Genomic DNA, 20346 nt, shown 5'->3' on the forward strand with positions numbered 1-20346 from the left:
CATAATATTCCTGTGTGTGTGTGTGTGTGTGTGTGTGTGTGTGTGTGTGTGTGTGTGTGTGTAACACACCACATCTTCTTTATTCATTCATCTGTTGATGGACATCTAGGGTCTTTCCATAGTTTGGCTATTGCAGACGTTGCTGCTATAAACATTGGAGGTGCACATGCCCCTTTGGATCACCATATTTGTATCTTTGGGGTAAATACCCAGTAGTACAATTGTTGGGTCATAGGGTAGCTCTATTTTCAGCTTTTTGAGGAACCTCTATACTGTTTTCCAGAGTGGCTGCACCTGCTTGCATTCCTACCAACAGTATAGGAGGGTTCCCCTTTCTCTGCATCCTCGCCAACATCTGTCATTCCCTGACTTGTTAATTTTAGCCATTCTGACTGGTGTGAGGTGGTATCTCATTCTGGTTTTGATTTGTATTTCCCTGATGCCAAGTGATGTTGAGCATTTTTTCATGTGTCTGTTGGCCATTTGTATGTCTTTTTTGGAGAAATATCTGCTCATGTCTTCTGCCCATTTCTTGATTGGATTATATGTCCTTTGGGTGTTGAGTTTGATAAGTTCTTTATAGATTTTGGATACTAGCCTTTTATCTGATAAGACATTTGCAAATATCTTCTCCCATTTTGTCACAAGGTAAACAAGGTTCTTTATATATTTTAGGTAATAGTCCTTTATCAGATATGTCTTTTTTTTTCTCCCAAGATTTTACTTAAATTCAGGTTGGTTAACATATATTGCAGTATCGGTTTTAGGAGTAGAATTTAGTGATTCATCATTTACATATAAAACCCAGTGATCATCTCGACAAGTGATCTCCTTAATGCCCATCACCCATTTAGCCCATCCCCCTACCCACCTCCCTTCCAGCAACACTCAGTTTGTTCTCTATAGCTGAGTCTCCTGTTTGCCTCCCTTTCTGTTTTTATCTTGTTTCATTTTTCCTTCCCTTCCCCTATGTTAATCTGTTTTGTTTCCTAAATTCCTATATGAGTGAAATAATATGGTATTTGCCTTTCTCTGATTGACTTATTTCGCTTAGCATAGTACCCTCCAGTTCCATCCACATCTTTGCAAATTCAGATGTCTTTTGAAATATTTTCGCCCAATCTGTGGCTTGTTTTCTCATTTTCTTGACAATGTCCTTCTCAGCAGAAAATTATAATTTTAATTCAGTCCAGCTTATCAATACTCTCTTTCATGAACTGTTCATTTGGTATTATATAAAGATCATTGCCAAACCCAAAGTCACCTAGATTTTTTCATGTGTTCTAGGAGTTTTATAGTTTTGCATTTCACACTCAGGTCTGTGATCCATTTTGAGTTAATTCTTGTGAAAGGTTTAAGATCTGTGTCTAGATTGATTGCTTTGCAAATGGATATCCAGTTGTTCCAGCACTATTTGTTGAAAAGACTGTTTTTTCTCCATAGTATTGCCTTTGCTCTTTTGTCAAAGATCAGTTGACTATATTTATATGTGTCTATTACTGGGTTCTCTATTCTGTTCTACTGGACTATTTGCCTGTTCTTTCTCCAATACCACAGGGTCTTAATTACTGTGTTTGAAATAGTGTATTTGAGATTTGCATTTGAAATACAATGAATGCTACCTATGTGAAAGTTTAATGATTTTAAATATTAACAGAGTTAGGATGAGTAAGTAGCTAATATTAACTGGGGTTTTTGGAAAGAGCCATTTGTTCTTAGTTTGATAGCTGTTGTGTGTGGATGTATATGCTTGTAAATAAGGACATTTTATTATACCTATGGTATGGTAATTTTTTTTCTAGAAAAAAGTTCTAGTTCATATGATGAGATGAGATCATATTCATCACAATAGTAGCTAACACTTTCATGGTCCTCATTATGTGCCAGTCACATTTAAGTGTTTCACACATTTATTTCATTTAATCCTCACAACAGCCCCTTGAAGTAGATATTATTGCTAATCCCACTTGACAGATGAGGAAACTGAGGAACAGAAAAGTTAAGTCCAAGGCCACACAGCTAGTAAGTGGTGTTGTCAGGACTCCAACCAAGCAGTCTGACTCCAAAATCTGTTTTTAACCACTATACTACCAATATTCCCTGGTGTTGCCCTAGCAAATTTTATAACAACTATTCAGCTATCTAAAGCACTTGTGAGAACAAGGTGTAAAAGAGCCTCAGTTTGTAAGAAGTACTGGGGAATTGAAGTCACAATTTATTATAATCACTGGATGAGACATTTCTGGACTAAATGTACCCATTTAAAAATTAAATATTGACAGAAAAAGTTTCCAACGGGAGCATTGGTAAAATATTAGAAGTCATCTGTCTTTAAGTATTTCAGTGATGATCTGAATTTCAGTAGTGATTTCTTCTGAGACTCTGGAAGGCATGCTGTCTTTCTTCAGACTAATGAATTATAAACTGAGAAATGATTTGTGAATTGGAGAAAAAAAAAACTTTTTAATGGTATATTAATAAAACCAAAGTAGAAGGTGAAGATGGCATCAATTGAATGACTGTTTATGTACTTTTAAGATTCTTTGTGTGTGGTAAAGTGCTATTTTTAGCTGTCATGATCTAAACATATGTAATATTTTAAACTGTGATTACACCATCAAAAAGAACTCATACTTCTTATAAAAATAATTTATCTATAATTACTATGAAAGCATAATATCACAAATAAGGAAACTTTGTTAAAGTTTTTGAAAAAAAATGTCATTAGAATTTTTACTTAATTCTGGCCCATGTGTCCCTAAGATAGAGTGACACACTTCCTCCACATACATTATTGGGCACAAAAATTCTTAAACTGTGTTTTAAAAAACAACTTTGATTAAAAAAAAATAATAAACACACTTAAGTTTTCTGAATTTGGTTGAAAAAATTAAAATCTCTTAAAATACATTGTAACTTACCTTCAGTTAGAGATGAATCAACCCTACCCCAGCATGAGACTTAAACTTGTGAACTATAAACATTAAGGAGAAAATCTCTTTGTGATTTTATTTCTTTATTTATTTACATACTTACTTACTTACTTATTTACTTACTTATTTTTTTTAAAGATTTTATTTATTTATTTGACAGAGAGAGATCACAAGTAGACAGAGAGGCAGGCAGAGAGAGAGAGAGAGAGAGAGGGAAGCAGGCTCCCTGCTGAGCAGAGAGCCGGATGCGGGACTCGATCCCAGGACCCTGAGATCATGACCTGAGCCGAAGGCAGCGGCTTAACCCACTGAGCCACCCAGGCGCCCCTACTTACTTATTTTTAAAGTAAGCTCTACACCCAATATGGGGCTTGAACTCATGACCCCATGATCAAGAGTCACAGGTCATGCCAATCGAGCCAACCACACATCTATATACCTATAAAATCATATAAGCAGGATTTATGTGATTTTAAGAAAATATTTCAAATAGATTATTATGTAGGTTTTTTTAGCTTAGCTTTTATTTTTACACTTATTTATTTATTTATTTACTGAAGAGTCCATCTCTCTGAGAGAGAGGGAGTGCAGGAACAGGGAGAAGAGGGAGAAACAGACTCTCCTCTGAGCAGGGAGCTGGATGTGGGGGATGGATCCTGGACTTCAGGATCATGACCTGATCCAAAGGCAGCCATTTAACCGACTGAGCCATCCAGGTGCCCCTACTTTCACTTTTAAAAATATTAAATGAGCCTTGTTTAGATCTCAGCTCCATTTTCCCTGAAAACTGCCACTGCTTTTCCCTTTACATACTCTATTTTTGCCATGATAATTATTTATAGGGATAACAATTGGTCACACACCCCCATTAAAAAACAAAACAAATCAAAACAAAAAAGACATGGGATTCCTGGGAGACTTACATGGTTAAGTGTCTGCCTTCAGTTCAGGTCACCATACCTGGGTCCTAGGATTGAGTCCCAAGTTGGGCTCTCTGCTTGGAAGGGAGCCTGCTTCTCCTTCTCCCTCTGCTGTTCCCCCTGCTTGTGCTCTCTCACTCTGTCAAATAAATACATAAAATCTTTAAAAACAACAACAACAACAAACAAAAAAACCCTACACTTATAGATGAAAAAACTTAGATGAAAAAAATTTAATGTAAAATGACTGTATAATGGATTTTTAACCCCTAAGTGGTAAGGAGACAGCTCAATCTGAAAAAGTAAAAGTAACAGCAAAATTTCTCTAAAGTACTATGTAATTTAATAATTATATCAATCCACTACCCTATTGCATCTAATTGCACTGAGTATATTGGTATATTTAATAGTTTTTTCCCTTTGGATTATTTTCTAGGGATTAATTTCAAGGTATGGTATCTATAGAGATTTTAAAATAATTTTTAATAATTGTTCCCAGGGTCTCCTGGGTGGCTCAGTCAGTTGTGTCTGACCTTCCCCCCCTCCAAGGAAATACTTTAATTAAAAGGGGATAAAGTGGGGACATCTGGGTGGCTCAGTTGGTCAAGCGTCTGCCTGCGGCTCTGGCCACAATCCTGGGGTCCTGGGATTGAGCCCTGCATAGGGCTCAAGTGTCTGACTCCTGATCTCAGCTCAGGCTTTTTTGTTTGTTTGTTTGTTTGTTTGTTTGTTTGTTTTTAAAGATTTTATTTATTTATTTGACAGATAGAGATAACAAGTAGGCAGAGAGGCAGGCGGGGGGGCAGGGGAAGCAGGCTCCCCGCTGAGCAGAGAGCCTGATGTGGGGCTAGATCCCAGGACCCTGGGACCATGACCCAAGCCGAAGGCAGAGGCCTTAACCCACTGAACTACCCAGGCGTCCCCTCAGCTCAGGTTTTAATCATAGGGTTGTGAGTTGTTCCCAAATGGTTTTTAAATTATTTTTATTATTTATTTATTGTTAATGGATAAATGGGTGTTTGTTACCCATTTTGAACTGTCAATTTACATCATACAGACTTTTTTGTATATCTCACTATATTCGTTTCCATGGGCTGTTAAACAAATTGTCACAAAGCAGGCATCTTAAAATAACAGAAATTTAGGGATGCCTGGGTGGCTCAGTTGGCTAAGCCACTGCCTTCAGCTCAGGTCATGATCCTAGGGTTCTGGGATCCAGTCCTGTATGGGGCTCCTTGCTCGGCGGGGTGCCTGCTTCTCCCTCTGCCTACTCTGTCTGCCGCTACCCCTGCTTGTACTCTGTCTCTCTCTCTCTGACAAATAAATAAATAAAATCTTTAAAAACAACAACAACAGAAATTTATTCTCACACTTCCTGCAGCTAAACCAAGATGTGGGTAGGGCCATGCTCCTTTCAAAGGCTCTGAGAGAAAATCCTAGGAGAGTAGTATAGATCTACACATTTCAGGAATAACTTTTCTGCTTATTTGAGTGTTTCTCATTTTTTAAATAAAAATGTAGTGGATTTTATTTTATTTTTATTATTGTATTTTTAAGTAAGCTCCATACCCAGCATGGAGCCCAATGCAGGACCTCAACTCCCGACCCCGACTGAGATTAAGATCTGAGCTGAAATCAAGAATTGGATGCCTTAACCCACCGAGCCACCCAGGCACCCAGAGAATTTTAGCTCTTAAAAAAAAAAAAAAAGGTTGGGGTGCCCGGGTGGCTCAGTTGGTTGAGCGGCTGCCTTCAGCTTGGGTCGTGATTCCAGGGTCCTGGGATCGAGCCCCACATCAGGCTCCCTGCTCAGCAGAGAGCCTGCTTCTCTCTCACCCCTCTCTCCCTGATGCTCTGCTTACTTGTGCTCTCTCTCTAACTCTCTGTCAAATAAACAAATAAAATATTTTATTAAAAAAAAAAAAAAGGATGTTTTTCCTCAGTAACCTGAATGTACTGTTTCCTTTTTCCCTGGGCCTACCTTGTTTCCTGGGATCCATGTTGTTTTTTTCTGCTCACTTGACATTGAAGTAGTGGAGGGGTAGTCGGGCTCCCCTAGCTTTGGGTATGAGTTGGCCTTGATCCCTGCAACCTCCTCCTGATGCTGCCATATTTATTTTCTTTATTGAAGTACAGTTGACACACAATATTGCATTAATTTCAGGTGTACAACATAATGATTCAGCAACTCCGTATGTTATGCTCACCACAAGTTAATATACAATGCTATTATGTTACCACTGACTATATTCCCTATGTGGTACCTTTCATCCTTGTGACTTACTCATTCCATACATATAATATCTTCTTTATCCATTCATCTATGAATGGACACTTAGGTTGCTTCCCTATCTCGGCTACTGCAAATAATGTTGTAATGATTATGTGGGTGCATATATCTTTTTGAATTACTGTTCTTCTTTCCTTTGAATAAATACCCAGCAGTGGAATTACTGGATTGTGTGGTATTTCTAATTTTAAATACCTGATGAAGCTCTGTACTATTTTGTGCAATGGCTAACAATATACATTCTTACCAACAGTGCACAAGGGTTCTCTTTTCTCCACATCTTCAGCAACATTTGTTATTTCTTGTCTTCTTGATGGTGTGAGGTGGTATCTCATTGCGGTTTTGATTTGCATTTCCCCTGATGATCAGTGATGCTGGACATCTTATCCTGTGTCTGTTGGCATTGTTCCCAAATGTTTGAAAGAATTATTTACACTACTTGTTTTATCGAAATCTAGCTAGACTGTTTTATATTATTTAAAATTATAAATGCTTCCTTATTGACTTGAAATTTCAAAGTTGAGGTGACTTCGTGCTTTCCCAGTTTAGCACTATGATTCTTTTTTGTGTGTATATTTGAAGAAATATGAAAATCCCTTATCACCCTTCTCTATGTATGGAAAGTCAGATTTGTTTCCATTTGTTAATATGTAATGCATTTTTCAGAAATGTGAAAGATCTAGTCTTTGGGTTTTAAAATCCTTTAATATGTCAAGTCCTGATAATATTTCTAACCATCTGAAAATGATTGAATCAGATAAGTATCTGTTTTTCTTTCCTCTCAGTATTACCCACCAGAACAATCCAGAGTTTTCACATATAGTAATAGTCAGTGTTCCTTTGGTAGTGAGTATTTAAATGAGCAATTAATTCTAGAAAAGGTGATTTTTATTATGTTTTTACTCTAGATGCTGATCATTGCACTGGACTTCAACTTGCATTTTTTTTTTAAAGAAGGAGTTTTAGGGTGACTTTGGATATTAGCATTTTTCCCCAGGCTTTTTTGAATTTGAATGGTTAACCTTTTGACATGGAGTATTCCTTGGTGGGACTAAAAAATTTGAATAGGTAGCTGACCAACCTCTGTAACCTATAAATAGGCTAGACAGATGCTATACATTTCTAATTCCAAAGTATTTTTAAAGGAGAGAGTTTTGAAAAATAGGAAATCCTAGCTATCAAATGTACAAAGATTAATGTTCTGAAAGAATTGCTGAATCATGAATGTAAAGCTGCTTGGCATATAAAGTAGGTGTTCCCATATCTTTAAAGTTTAACATGTGATCATTAACTTTTCATCATCTCTAAACATACCTAATCCTAGCTATCAAATGTACAAAGATGAATGTTATTTTTTTTTTTTAAAGATTATATTTATTGGGTGCCTGGGTGGCTCAGTGGGTTAAGCCGCTGCCTTCGGCTCAGGTCATGATCTCAGGGTCCTGGGATCGAGTCCCGCATCAGGCTCTCTGCTCAGCAGGGAGCCTGCTTCCCTCTCTCGCTCTCTGCCTGCCTCTCTGCCTACTTGTGAACTCTGTCTGTCAAATAAATAAATAAAATCTTTAAAAAAAAAAAAAGATTATATTTATTTATTTGACAGAGATCACAAGTAGGCAGAACATGGCGGGGGCGGGGGAGGGGCGGGGGAAGCTCCCTGCTGAGCAGAGAGCCCTATGTGGGGCTTGATCCCAGGACCCTGGGATCATGACCTGAGCTGAAGGCAGAGACTTTAATTCACTGAGCCACCCAGGCACCCCAAAGATGAACGTTCTGAAAGAATTGCTGAGTCATGAATGTAAAGTTGCTCGGCATATAAAGTAGGTTCCCATATCTTTAAACATGTGATCATTAACTTTTCATCATACTCTAAACACATATGTACATTTCTTTTTCCTTTACATGTTCTGTTTTTCTTTTAAATTTTACATATTTAAGCTATTTATAGGGCTTTGTGCAATTCTTTTCACATTTTCTTATGAATCCATCTTTCCATTATATTAGAAATGGGAACATTTTTGAAAAGATGACAAAACAATATAGGAGAGAAAAGATGAGTAATATACATTGAAAATATTTCTCATATGGGGCGCCTGGGTGGCTCAGAGGGTTAAGCCTCTGCCTTCAGCTCGGGTCATGGTCCCAGGGTCCTGGGATTGAGTCCCGCATCGGGCTCTCTGCTCAATGGGAGCCTGCTTCTTTCTCTTCCTCTGCCTGTCATTTCCTCTGTTTGTGCTCTCTCTCTCTCTGGCAAATAAATAAATAAAATCTTTAAAAAAAAAAAATTTCTCATAAGCATCCAAAAAAGAAATATATATACATATATAAAAGCAGACATCGAAAGAGTATGTAAATGAGAGGATATAAACTTTGTTAACAAAAAAAGAAAATACAAAACTACAACAAATAAACATAAGTATCAGAAAAAAAAAAAAGGAAATGGGGTGCCTGGGTGGCTCAGTGGGTTAAAGCCTCTGCCTTCGGCTCAGGTCATGATCCCAGGGTCCTGGGATCGAGTCCCGCATTGGGCTCTCTGCTCAGCAGGGAGCCTGCTTCTCCTCTCTCTCTCTCTCTCTGCCTGCCTCTCTGCCTACTTGTGATCTCTGTCTGTCAAAGAAATAAATAAAATCTTTAAAAAAAAAAAAAGGAAATATACTAACATTTAGCAGGGATTACCTAGAGTGGTATGATAGGTTTTTATTTTGTATTTTTTTCTTCTTTTTTCCTTCTGTGTTTTCCAAAACCTTCAGCAATGAGTATTGCTATTTATAATTAGGGAAATGTGTTTTCAAAAGAAAAAAATACTTCTCATATCACTGCCCCGTAAATAGCATATCCAGTTTTTAAGATGACCCAGTCAAGGTCTTATAAGAAACATGAGTATTTACTGTCTGTAACCTGATACTTGTCTTCTATCTTTCCTGCAGCACAAAAATTCTTTAAATAGTGACCCTAGGAATTGGGTGGAGGCGGGGAGGGGCTGAGAAGCAGGCTCTCATTCTGTTTTTGCTGAAGTAACTAAAATCAGATATGAAGCTTTCACAAATATTTAGTTTGCCAGAACTATTAACTCTTGTATACTACAAAAAACTAGTTAAAACCACTAGTTAAAATAGTATTTAAGTCCCTTACTGCTTTTGATGTTTATGATATGTAGCCTTTACAATGTGAAATTAGTAAATTGACTTCCTGGCATTTCTGATTGCTAGACCCAGGAATTCTAAAAATGACACAAATTATTTGAAAATTTTAATTTAAACAAACCATATTTTGGTATTGTATATCTTTCATTTGGATAACTTGAAATAAAAATTAAAATACCTAAAATAAGTTCAAGGGTACCTTTATTTGTATAATACCTTTAATTTATTTTAACATAGGATGCCTAATGGCTATAATTATCTTTGTTGTTTTTTCACCTACAGTAGAGTGAATAAATATGTAGTTATGACCTGCTATGCTGAAATAATTGGTTTTTGAATCCACTTAGCTTCTTAAAAGGGAAATAAAACTGGGAGAGCCAGAAGGAAAAGGAATAGTTAATCCTGGAGGAGGAGAAAACCTAGCTCAGTACTTTGACTAGAGGCAGCTGGGGAAGTGACGTCCTGTAGCATTTGCTGTTCTAGAAAGTACAGAGACACGTAGTGAAAATGGGAGGATCTAGAAGGAGGCCGTCTCCTGTGTAGTGTATATTTATCTGCAAGTGAGCCTTTGGGGAAGGAATTAAATACAGGGACGCGGTTTGCTTGCTGCCTTAAGACAGCGAAGCTGAATTGCTGATTTGCTTTAACTTTTAAAATACCCAGCTTGGTTTATTTTTCTTAGAATCGTACTGCTAAGACTGGGGACGCTGTTTTCTTTCACAAAGGGAAATCTAAGTTCATTTCAAGGCATTCGAAATGGGGAAAGACTATTATTGCATTTTGGGAATTGAAAAAGGAGCTTCAGATGAAGATATTAAAAAGGCTTACCGAAAACAAGCCCTCAAATTTCATCCGGACAAGAACAAATCTCCTCAAGCAGAGGAAAAATTTAAAGAGGTCGCAGAAGCTTATGAAGTATTGAGTGATCCTAAAAAGAGAGAAATATATGATCAGTTTGGGGAGGAAGGTAAGTATTCCTTGTATATCTTTTGGTCTCTCTGGCTCTGTCTCACTCTCTCTCTTTTTTCCCCTCTCTTTCAGCCTTCTGGTTATCTTTAAATTAAATTCTCAGACACCGAAAGTAGAAAGAAAAATAATGGATAACAATAAGAGTTCATCTTTGAGCATCTGAATGAATATTATTACATAGCTGTGAATGAAATGTACTTGTTTGCCCTTTTTAAATTTTGGCATTTTTAAATACATATTTATTCTGCCACTAGATTTATAATGTTAACATTGTGTATTTGAAAAGAAACCTTACATTCCCATACTCATTAATGAATTGTGTCAAAAGTCTTATGCAACCTGTTTTGTATTCTAATGAATTTTCTGCCATAACCAGTATAAGCCCTTAAAATGTTAAGATGGCAGTTCAAATTCTGGGTAGTTTATATTTTATTCACAAAAACGAAAGAAGTTTTTTTCTTTCTGATAGTAATTTAATTTAGATTGAACAAGAGAGAATCGTCTCTCTGAGAAGCAGAAGGCCCAGGCATTTAGCTCTAGTTGTTTTTGGCATTCCGCCTGGAGAGGAAAGAATTTTCCTGATGTCATAAAATACCAGAACAAGTTTTTAGCTTAATTGTAAACAGTAATTGTGTGCCAAGAAAATGAGATCTCAGAAATACAATTTTTGACCTAAAATGGCCACCTAGTTAGACCAATTATTGATTTACTTTTAGGTAACATTTCTTTGGAAATTTTACTATCTAGGTATAGAGGAAAGCATGACAACTTCCCTTTCCTCTCCCTGCCATACTTTTGTTTCTTTCATTGTGAGATCAGAAACTAGTTGAATACAGTAAATGAGGGTTATTAAGATTATCCTTTTATCATTCTGTATTTTAAATTTTTGTCCATCATTTGCATATAAATGTAGCTATAAGGTAAGACTATTTTAAATTGCTAATTAACAGCAACAACAAAAACACTTTAATTCCTACAGATTCTGGGATTTTCAACATTTTGAATTAGGACTAAGTTACTTCATTAATTTTTTCTCCCAAAGTATTCTTTTAAATCATTGTATCATTCTTTGCCTCCTTTATCACATTTAACATAAAGTTTTCTTCATCAGAAATATATCCTAATTTACAGTGAAGCAGTAACTGCTCATTTTGAGTTAAAAAACTAAATTTATATAAGCAGATTGTGTAAAGCGTTTTGTTTTTTTTTCCCCTCTTCCTTTTTTGATTTGTTTTGTTTTTCTTTTTGATCTGAGTAGCCAAAAATTGCAATTTCTGTTCTTGGTTTTGGTGTGATGAGGACCTGCAGTGTCAGGTTCTTCCAAAGTCAATATTGAAAAAGGCAAGTAATGGCCAGTTCAATTCTGCTTGTTCCTTATGGCTGTACTGATCAAAATACTATGATTCGATTCATCTCAAAAGCTAAGCAGGATTCTGAGGTACTACAAACAATATGCTCTTTCTAAAAAGTTATTTGTAATTTTGTAAGGGAATCCACAACCATTCCTCCTGAAAAAGCAGATATCCACTGCTTAAACCACATCTCATTGATAGCTCAAGTTTGTTTATAACTAAGCCGTAGAATTCAGTATTTTCTAAGGATATTTATCTTCAGAATTTTCAAGTCATCAGATGATACATTTTTCTTAACATTACCTCTTAATAATTTTTTCCTTGAGTGCTGTTTCTCTAGTTTGATGCTTACTGATCATTATCAGTGGATGAATTTTTTTAAAAATGAAAGCAATGTCATTTGTGTACCCTGAATTTTTTTTTTTTTGGTTCTTGATTCAGAAAACTGATACAAGCAATAGAGGTAATAGGGAACAAAAAGTGTTTTAAAGCACTGAAATATATTCAGAAATATTCTCTAGTTATGAGTGACTTCAGAATATAGTTAAATGAAAATTATTTGATTATTTTTTAGAAATTATCCTTCCTTTACAGAAAAGCATTATGTTTATTTGCTCTTTATTCAGAATAGTTCATTTATACTTTGGGAAAATCCCTTTTAGGTATACTGTTTTAATGTGGAAAAATATTTTTTTGTCTTTGCCTTTCATTGGTCAGTTTGTGCCTGCAGGCCTGGTTCCATCACCCAATGTGTTCTCCAGTAGTAACAAAACACTGAATTTAAGGACTGTGGAGCTATTAGTAATTTATGTAATATACTGCTTAACACCCCCCCCATTACACTGTCTTTCAAGGCGTGGGACAGTGGGTACAGAAACCGTGAACTGTGAAGTGTATGAGTTGAACAAGCTAAACTTACATACTTAGAAAGTAAGAGAGGGGCCCCTGGGTGGCTCAGTTGGTTAAGTGACTGCCTTCAGCTCAGGTCATGATCCTAAGAGTCCCGGGATCGAGTCCCACATTGGGTTCCCTGCTCAGCAGGGAGTCTGCTTCTCCCCGTGACCTTCCACTTCTCATGCTTTCTCTCTCTCGTTGAAATAAATAAATAAAATCTTCAAAAAAAAAAAAAATAGAAAACCAGTGATCCAGTTTATTCATGTTTTGAAAATCTGTAATATCCACAATTTTAAAGGTTGGGTTTAAAAAATTTTGGATAAAAATAGAGATGTTTTAAATTTACCATATGACCCAGCAGTTCCACTCATAGGAATCTATGAAAGAGAAATGAAAACATAGATCCACAAAAAGACATGTACGTGAATGCTCAGAGCAGCATTATTTGTAATGGCCCCAAACTGGGAACAATTTTAAAGTACTATCATTAAGTGAATGGATAAACAGAAAGTGGCATATACATACGTGTACACACACCCACACACATGCACACACACATACACCCTAGAATACTACTTAGCAATTGAAAGCATTGATTTAATAAAACATGCTACAACATGGATGAACTTAAAAACTATGCCAGATAACAGAAGTCAGATTGTCAAAGGCTACATATTCTATGATTCCATTTATATGAAATGCATGGAAAAGGCACAGTCATAGAGAAAGAAAGCAGATCAGTGAGTTGCTTAGTGCTGGAAGTGGGAGCAGAGGTTAGCTACAGATAGAAATTAAGAAAGCTTGTTGGGTTGCTAGAAATGATCTATAACTGGGCTGTGATGATGGCTGCAGAACTCTACAACTTCACTAAAATCACTGAATTATGTATTTGCAATGGGTTAATTTTACAGTATATAAGAAATAAAGCTATTTTTAAAAAGGGAGAAATGTTCTCCATACTTGAACCATTTGAAAACAAAAAAATAACTACATAAATTTAAAATTGGATTTTGAACCTGTCTCTCCCAGAAAGTTTCAGGTTTAGTTCTGAATTGTTCAGTGGATATGAACAGAAGTTTGCATTAAAAGACTGAAAAAAAAAATTTTTAGTAACACATCCTTACAGTATCCTAGTTCTCTAACATTTCTTTTTCTTTATGCCCCTTTTTTTTTTTTTTGGTTTATAGTTTACTCAATAACTTTCATTAAATACTGAAAGGTAGTATTTAATGATCAAACTTGTGTTCAGTCTATTAATCTATACCAGCTTGCTTCTTTAGTTCTTTAGTTTACATAATTAACCAACTATGTATTTTTAAAAATAAGTTGGATTTTTGTGAGTCAAAGCTGCTTAAAGGATCTCATTATGCTAGTAACTCTGTACGTCTTGCTATAAATCTATAGATTTTTACGTATCAGATCTCCTTAAAGTAAGAGTTATTAAAATCCTAATTTTTTTTTCTTTTAAATCCTAATTCTTCTCCAGTGCTGCTGCTTTTGACACACTTTCAACTAACTGGTGGAAATCATGGTTATAGATTGTATACTGAACATATATTTGTTTTTGGATTGCAAATTGGTTGGTTGGTTTTAAATAATAGCAGTCTTTCTATAGCATAGGCAAATGTTGATTCTAGAGCATATTCCTTGACACACAAAGTGATGATGGTGTCTAGAAAACATTTTGGAGAGCAGAGGGAATCCAATTGAATATTAAAAATTTTCCACAAGCAGTCAAAACATATGTAATAAAGAGTTGACTGTATGGTTGATAACATGCTTGGTACAATTCAAGTGCTAGGCAAGGCAGTCCTTGCATAACAATTCATGTTATATTGTTGTGACTTTTGGTAGGATTTTTCGCAGTCATTATATAGCAGTCTTGTCCTTTATCTAAGCTATGTACTTGACTGTTTAGTGTCAAGGAAAACATCAAAGTTTCATTGGAGCCTTCCTGTCAGCTTTGATAAATGTCACTTCAGACTGTGAATCTTCTCAGGGACTCTGTAATCCTGATTGAGTTACCAATTTTGGCAGAGGAGGGAAGAGGTTTTAGGGAGAACCCAAACCCATAATAAAAAAAAAACTTAAAATGTTATTCCTTCTTTTCATGAATTTATCATGAGTCCAAAACATTTAGATATTGACTTGTAGAGAGTGAGATTGGGCAAGCTAATTTACTCAATTTATGTTATTAACTCTCTGTTAAACTATTATACTCTATTATATTTGTGGGATGAAAAATAAAAAGATTGAAGTAATTTAAGCATTGGTTTAGTCACATTGATCATGACCTTGAGTTATATACCTAAGCTATCATTTGTAAAATTCTGTCTCTAGCTTTTTTTTTTTTTTTTTTAACATTTGGAGTTATAACTGAACTGCTAAAATTTATAAAAAGAAATTTGTATGAACTGCATGTTTAAAATCCTTGTTCTGCTTTTGCTGGTCATTCTGTTTCTATAAGGGATATCCTAACTGGTCTTTGGATATATCATTTAATACATATTTTGACAGTTTACAGATTATTAGACTTTTCTTGGTCTTTCCAGATTTCTGTTCATGGATGAAGGTAAAAATGTAAACATCAGCTGAGACTGTTGGATGACACAGAGTATATGTATCCCTTTTAATAGAAGAAGACAAATAGAGTAAAACATACAAAACTAAGTCTCTTTGAAAGCATGCTGAGTATAATTTTTTTATTATTAAGTCTCAAATGTGTATGTGTGGTTATACTTTATATTTATATTGCTATATATTATACTATATATTGCTTTTGCTTTTGCCTCTTTTCTATCCTGATACTCAAGACACCTTTTAAAGTTTAAATAGACTTTAAGAACCAGTTCATTCTCTATTCAATAAATACAAGCACCTATCATTTTCACCCTGTATATGTGAGCAATGCAAAAATGAATTAAAATGTATTTCCTGCCCTCAAATTACTATTTGAACATATTAGAATCACTTAGTTTAATCTCTAGGACTTGTCACAGTTTTAAGATTTTTAGATTTTCTTCCTGCTTGTTTCCTTTGTCAGGAACTCCCGTAACAGTCATTCAGAATCTTTGCTACTGCTGTAACGATATAAATCCTTGTCAGTATTGATCCCTTAAAAGATCACTATACTAATGTTTTATGGGTTTTAATAGAAACTTGCTTTGGTATGTAACAGAAAATGCTAATTCCAAATATGTGATTGCTTGTGAGCTACATATTACTTAGCCGAACCTTAAAGAATAGGGTCAAACGTCACTGTCTTGGTGTCTGAAGCGAGTTGTCCACAATAGGCAGAAATTACCAGTCCAAAGGACTAACATGTCAAGAGGGTTTACAGTGCTTGATTTTAATCTTCTTTTTATATACCGTTGAAATTAATGCCATCACATGGTAAGCCTAGATAAACAATTTTGTTAGCTAGAATAGGGATAATAATTTTGGAGTCTAAAAAAACATTTTTCATAGTGTCCTATTATTAGAATTTTTTCCTTTTCTGCCACGGAAAGAGTTCATTTTAATTAACTCTTCAGTAAAAGTACTGAAATAAAGCTAGTTAGTATGAAGATGGTATTTTATATTGTTGATTATGCTCAGTGATTATAATGGCACTTAACGATTTAGGTCATGCATTTTGCATTGATTACCAAAGACCTATTTCAATTGACATCTTTTGAAAACTTATATTTCTATGCTTTAGATTGTCCAACCAGTAGTTTATGAGATAAGAAGTTTCCGGTTTTATTTTATTTACCAGTGGAACAAAGATTCCGGAATAAATTGTCACTAAACATGGGGATTTGGAGGAAGAATTTGAAAGCTAAAAGTTGACCTTAGGATGGAATGGTCAAAAGTTAGGTAGCTGTTCTGCATTTAGTCATAATGGCATTTCTGGCCAATTTATTAATAGATTGTAACCTAAGTTGGCCAAAGTTTGTTAGTAATACAGTTTTTACAAATTTCACTTTCAAGAGTTGCAAGCTTTTTCCTAATCATGTTTATTTGTTCGTTTAGGATTGAAAGGAGGAGCAGGAGGCACTGATGGACAGGGCGGTACCTTCCGGTACACTTTCCATGGAGATCCTCATGCCACATTTGCAGCATTTTTTGGAGGTTCCAACCCCTTTGAAATTTTCTTTGGAAGACGGATGGCTGGTGGTAGAGAGTCTGATGAAATGGAAGTAGATGGAGATCCTTTCAGTGCTTTTGGATTCAGCATGAACGGATATCCAAGAGACAGAAATTCTGTGGGGCCCTCCCGCATCAAACAAGATCCTCCAGTTATTCATGAACTTAGAGTATCACTTGAAGAAATATATACTGGTTGTACCAAACGGATGAAGATTTCTCGAAAAAGGTTAAATCCTGATGGAAGGAGTTATAGATCTGAGGACAAAATTCTCACCATCGAGATTAAAAAAGGGTGGAAAGAAGGCACCAAAATTACTTTTCCAAGGGAAGGAGATGAAACACCGACTAGTATCCCAGCAGACATTGTTTTTATCATTAAAGATAAGGATCACCCAAAATTTAAAAGGGATGGATCAAATATAATTTACACTGCTAAAATTAGTTTACGAGAGGTAAGTTAGTAGGACTTGGGATTCTGAAACCAAACAGAATTATGCCTCCATCCTTAGGGAATGTATCTAAATAATAGCTAATATTTATTAAATGTTTAGTACACATTATTTTTTAAGTTCTCATAAGAACCCTCCAGAGGTGGGGCACCTGGGTGGCTCAGTCATTGGGTGTCTGCCTTTAGCTCAGGTCATGATCACAGAATCCTGGGATTGAGCCCCGCAACGGGCTCCCCACTCAGCGGGAAGCCTGCTTCTCCCTCTCCCATTCCCCCTGCTTGTATTCCCTCTCTCTCTATCAAATAAATAAAATCTTAAAAAAAAAAAAGTATGCTTCAGAGGTAGTACTACTATTATACCTCTTTTATGGATAAGATTATATTTTCTAAGTTTAGTCACCTGTACTAACAATTTAAATGCCAACTTGAAGTGCTAACCAGATTATGTACTAGGAAGCCTAATACTGGCTTTACGCTACTCAAATTTTATAGGTATGGTTTATGAGCTGTGCATTGTTATTGAAGTCGATGTATAAGATTTTTTCTAAAATTGTTAATCTGGAGTAATAATTATATAACCAAAAAGATATTAATTTAAAATAATTTATAAGCATACTGCTTTAATATGAGTCCTTATTTGTTCTATTTTTAGACATCATTTTTCAAATTGGATTATAATCCTGCAAAAATTAAGCAGATAATCAGTTATCTGCTTAAAATGCTTAAATGATCCCACATACTATCTACCATAAAGTCCAGACGTTTAAGCTTAAAATTAAAGGTTATTTTCAATCTGATTTCTACCCATAAATGTTTATGCATTTCCCTAAGTTTCCTCTATTATTATCTTATATACATTTATGTCATCGTCTGAGTTCTAACCTTTGGAGCACTGTTGTTCCTTACTCTGCCTTGAAACCTGCTACTGGTTTAATGTTTAGCTCAAGTATTCTGTACTCTCAGAAGCTAAGGGGGGTAAGCTGGGTGCTCTCTGTCTCACAAAAGACTTCTGTACCTCTGTGCTAATGTTACTGTATTATCATTCCTGGTTTGCTTCTGAGTTCCTTGAGCATTCCCTGAGGTGGGATCTGTGTTCATGGTCCCTAAGCTCAGTACCTAGAAGGAATGTGTGGCATATAGTAGCACTCAGTAAACATTTGTTGACTAAACTAATAAAATGTATTTCTTATCCTAACATTTTTCCTTCCAAAGAAGTAGGTAGTTGCTCTTATTCTAATTCCCCTCACTCCTAAATTTCTCCCTCTTTTCTTGTCCAGATCCATCCCTGCATCTTGAATGTTGTAACGGCAAACTCCATTTCATTTCAAGACAATGTGGAAGACCTCCTTTACTTCTCTTTCCTTTCCTTCCCTCTCCCTTCGCCTTTCCTTCTTTTGTAGTGTGTCTGATCATGCATGACCTGAAGGGATTTTTTTAATAGGGGAAAAAGTCTTAAAATTATTGATATGCTTTTGGAGGTTAAGATTTTACCTTATGGTTTCATCCTTTATACCGAGTTTTGTTGTTGAGTTTTTGAAGTTCTGAAGTTTGTTAATTTTATTTGGTCTATTTTAGGCATTGTGTGGCTGCTCAGTTAATGTGCCAACAATGGATGGACGAACCATACCTATGTCAATAAATGATATTGTGAAGCCTGGAATGAGGAGAAGAATTATTGGATATGGGCTGCCATTTCCAAAAAATCCTGACCAGCGTGGTGACCTTCTAATAGAATTTGACGTGTCCTTCCCAGATACTATATCCTCATCATCCAAAGAAGTACTTAGGAAACATCTTCCTGCCTCATAGAATGAAAAACTTTGTTACCCATATTTTGATAAGGCACTGAAAATATAAAAGGACTGGCAGTTTACTGATGTAGATGTGAATTCTGTATAAAGATGTGTAAATTATCTTGAGGATTCATTAAATTGCATGAATAGAGACGGGTCAAATAAATAGGCAAAAGGGATTTTTACAGTTAGAGATGAAGACACAACCGTTCACTGTATTTTATTTCATTTCTCCCAAATCAGAAATTTTTAGTATTTTGCTTACATGTAAAATTTGTTTTTGTGGCATTAGTGGATATATTTCTAATAAAGTACTAGACTATCCAAGTACTTTATTTCCTTTATTTTTACATTGTCAGTATGATAGTTTCTCATTTTTAATGGAAATTTAAGTTCTTAACTCACTACACATGTGATATATATTTCTAGAAAATAAAAACCCAAGTAATTTGGAAATGTGGTTAACTAGATTTAAATCTCCAACTGAAATGTTGCTATCGGGCTGGGACCCATATAAGAATATCCTAATGCATATATTTTACCATTTTGGTTTTTAAAGTATGCTGTAGCATTTTTCTTAATAACATGGTTGTAATGTTCTTAAGGCACACCTTTTCATCATAAAGAGTAAATTAATGGCAATTTATCTCCTGTGGAAATCCCAATTGCCTGAATTACTGATATTTTAGAAATAGGCTGTTTTTAAAATGCCATATGTAATTTTATGCAAGTTGACTATATATCTTGGACTTAATAAATTATAGGCACATTTTATTGTCCACTAGTTTAAAATAACTTGTTTAATAATAAATGTGTTTTTAGAGGAAATATTGTACTTGGAATTAATTTTCCAATTACACAATCTTCTATAACTTACTCATCATATGCTATATGTATCTTATGCAATTTCCCTAAAAAGAATAAACTACCACTATGGTGTTAAGCCAAAATATGGGGAAAAGAAACACTAACTGCTGCTTATGAATGACATTGCTACTACTTGTTATGCATATAAATATTTTACTTTTTCATATGTATAGATTGCATTTCTTGGGTGTTTTAATTTTTTAAATATATTTACGTTTAAAAATTATTTTGCTTTCTTTTTTTTTTTTTTTTTTTGACCACAGTAAGAATGATGTCTTGAAACAAAGTTTTTGGTTCAAAAGTAGCTTTTAAGATGACTGATCTATGTATAAGGTACACTGGATCCTATCACCCTTCAGTAGAGTACGAGGATTCTTTTAGAGATACAGTAAATGGGCTCTAATCACCACATACTTTATAGCCTTACTGCATTGTAACTGACATGTCATAAAGCTTAGCTTTTTAAAAGTATATCGTTCAGTGGTTAGTATATTCACAGAGTTGTGTAACCACTAAATCAGAACATTTTCATCACCTGAAAAAGAAACTCCATATCCATTAGCACTCACTTCCTATTCTTCAGTGTCCAGGGAATGCAAATCCACTTTC

The 20346-nt window shown here is 35.2% G+C and overlaps 1 protein-coding gene across 4 annotated transcripts in view; it reads left to right on the forward strand.

Moving 5' to 3' along the window:
* LOC111143232 (DnaJ heat shock protein family (Hsp40) member B4) overlaps positions 1–19960 on the forward strand; it is a 46270-nt gene extending 26310 nt beyond the window's left edge. Inside the window, exons 2-4 of one of the 4 annotated variants that reach the window (XM_022496830.1) lie at positions 9966–10250; positions 16513–17081; positions 18653–19960. In XM_022496830.1, coding sequence (XP_022352538.1) covers positions 10040–10250; positions 16513–17081; positions 18653–18886 — 1014 coding nt within the window. In that variant the 5' untranslated portion in view covers positions 9966–10039 and the 3' untranslated portion in view covers positions 18887–19960. Of the gene's footprint in view, positions 1–9461; positions 10251–16512; positions 17082–18652 lie in introns of those variants that run through there. The other 3 variants (XM_022496829.1, XM_022496831.1, XM_022496832.1) reach the window with 3 other exon arrangements.
* The last annotated feature ends 386 nt before the right edge of the window (positions 19961–20346 follow it).

The sequence above is a fragment of the Enhydra lutris genome, unplaced genomic scaffold (genome assembly GCF_002288905.1).
Source record: "Enhydra lutris kenyoni isolate GAN:26980312 unplaced genomic scaffold, ASM228890v2 scaffoldscaffold9, whole genome shotgun sequence".
Classification (NCBI taxonomy): domain Eukaryota; kingdom Metazoa; phylum Chordata; class Mammalia; order Carnivora; family Mustelidae; genus Enhydra; species Enhydra lutris.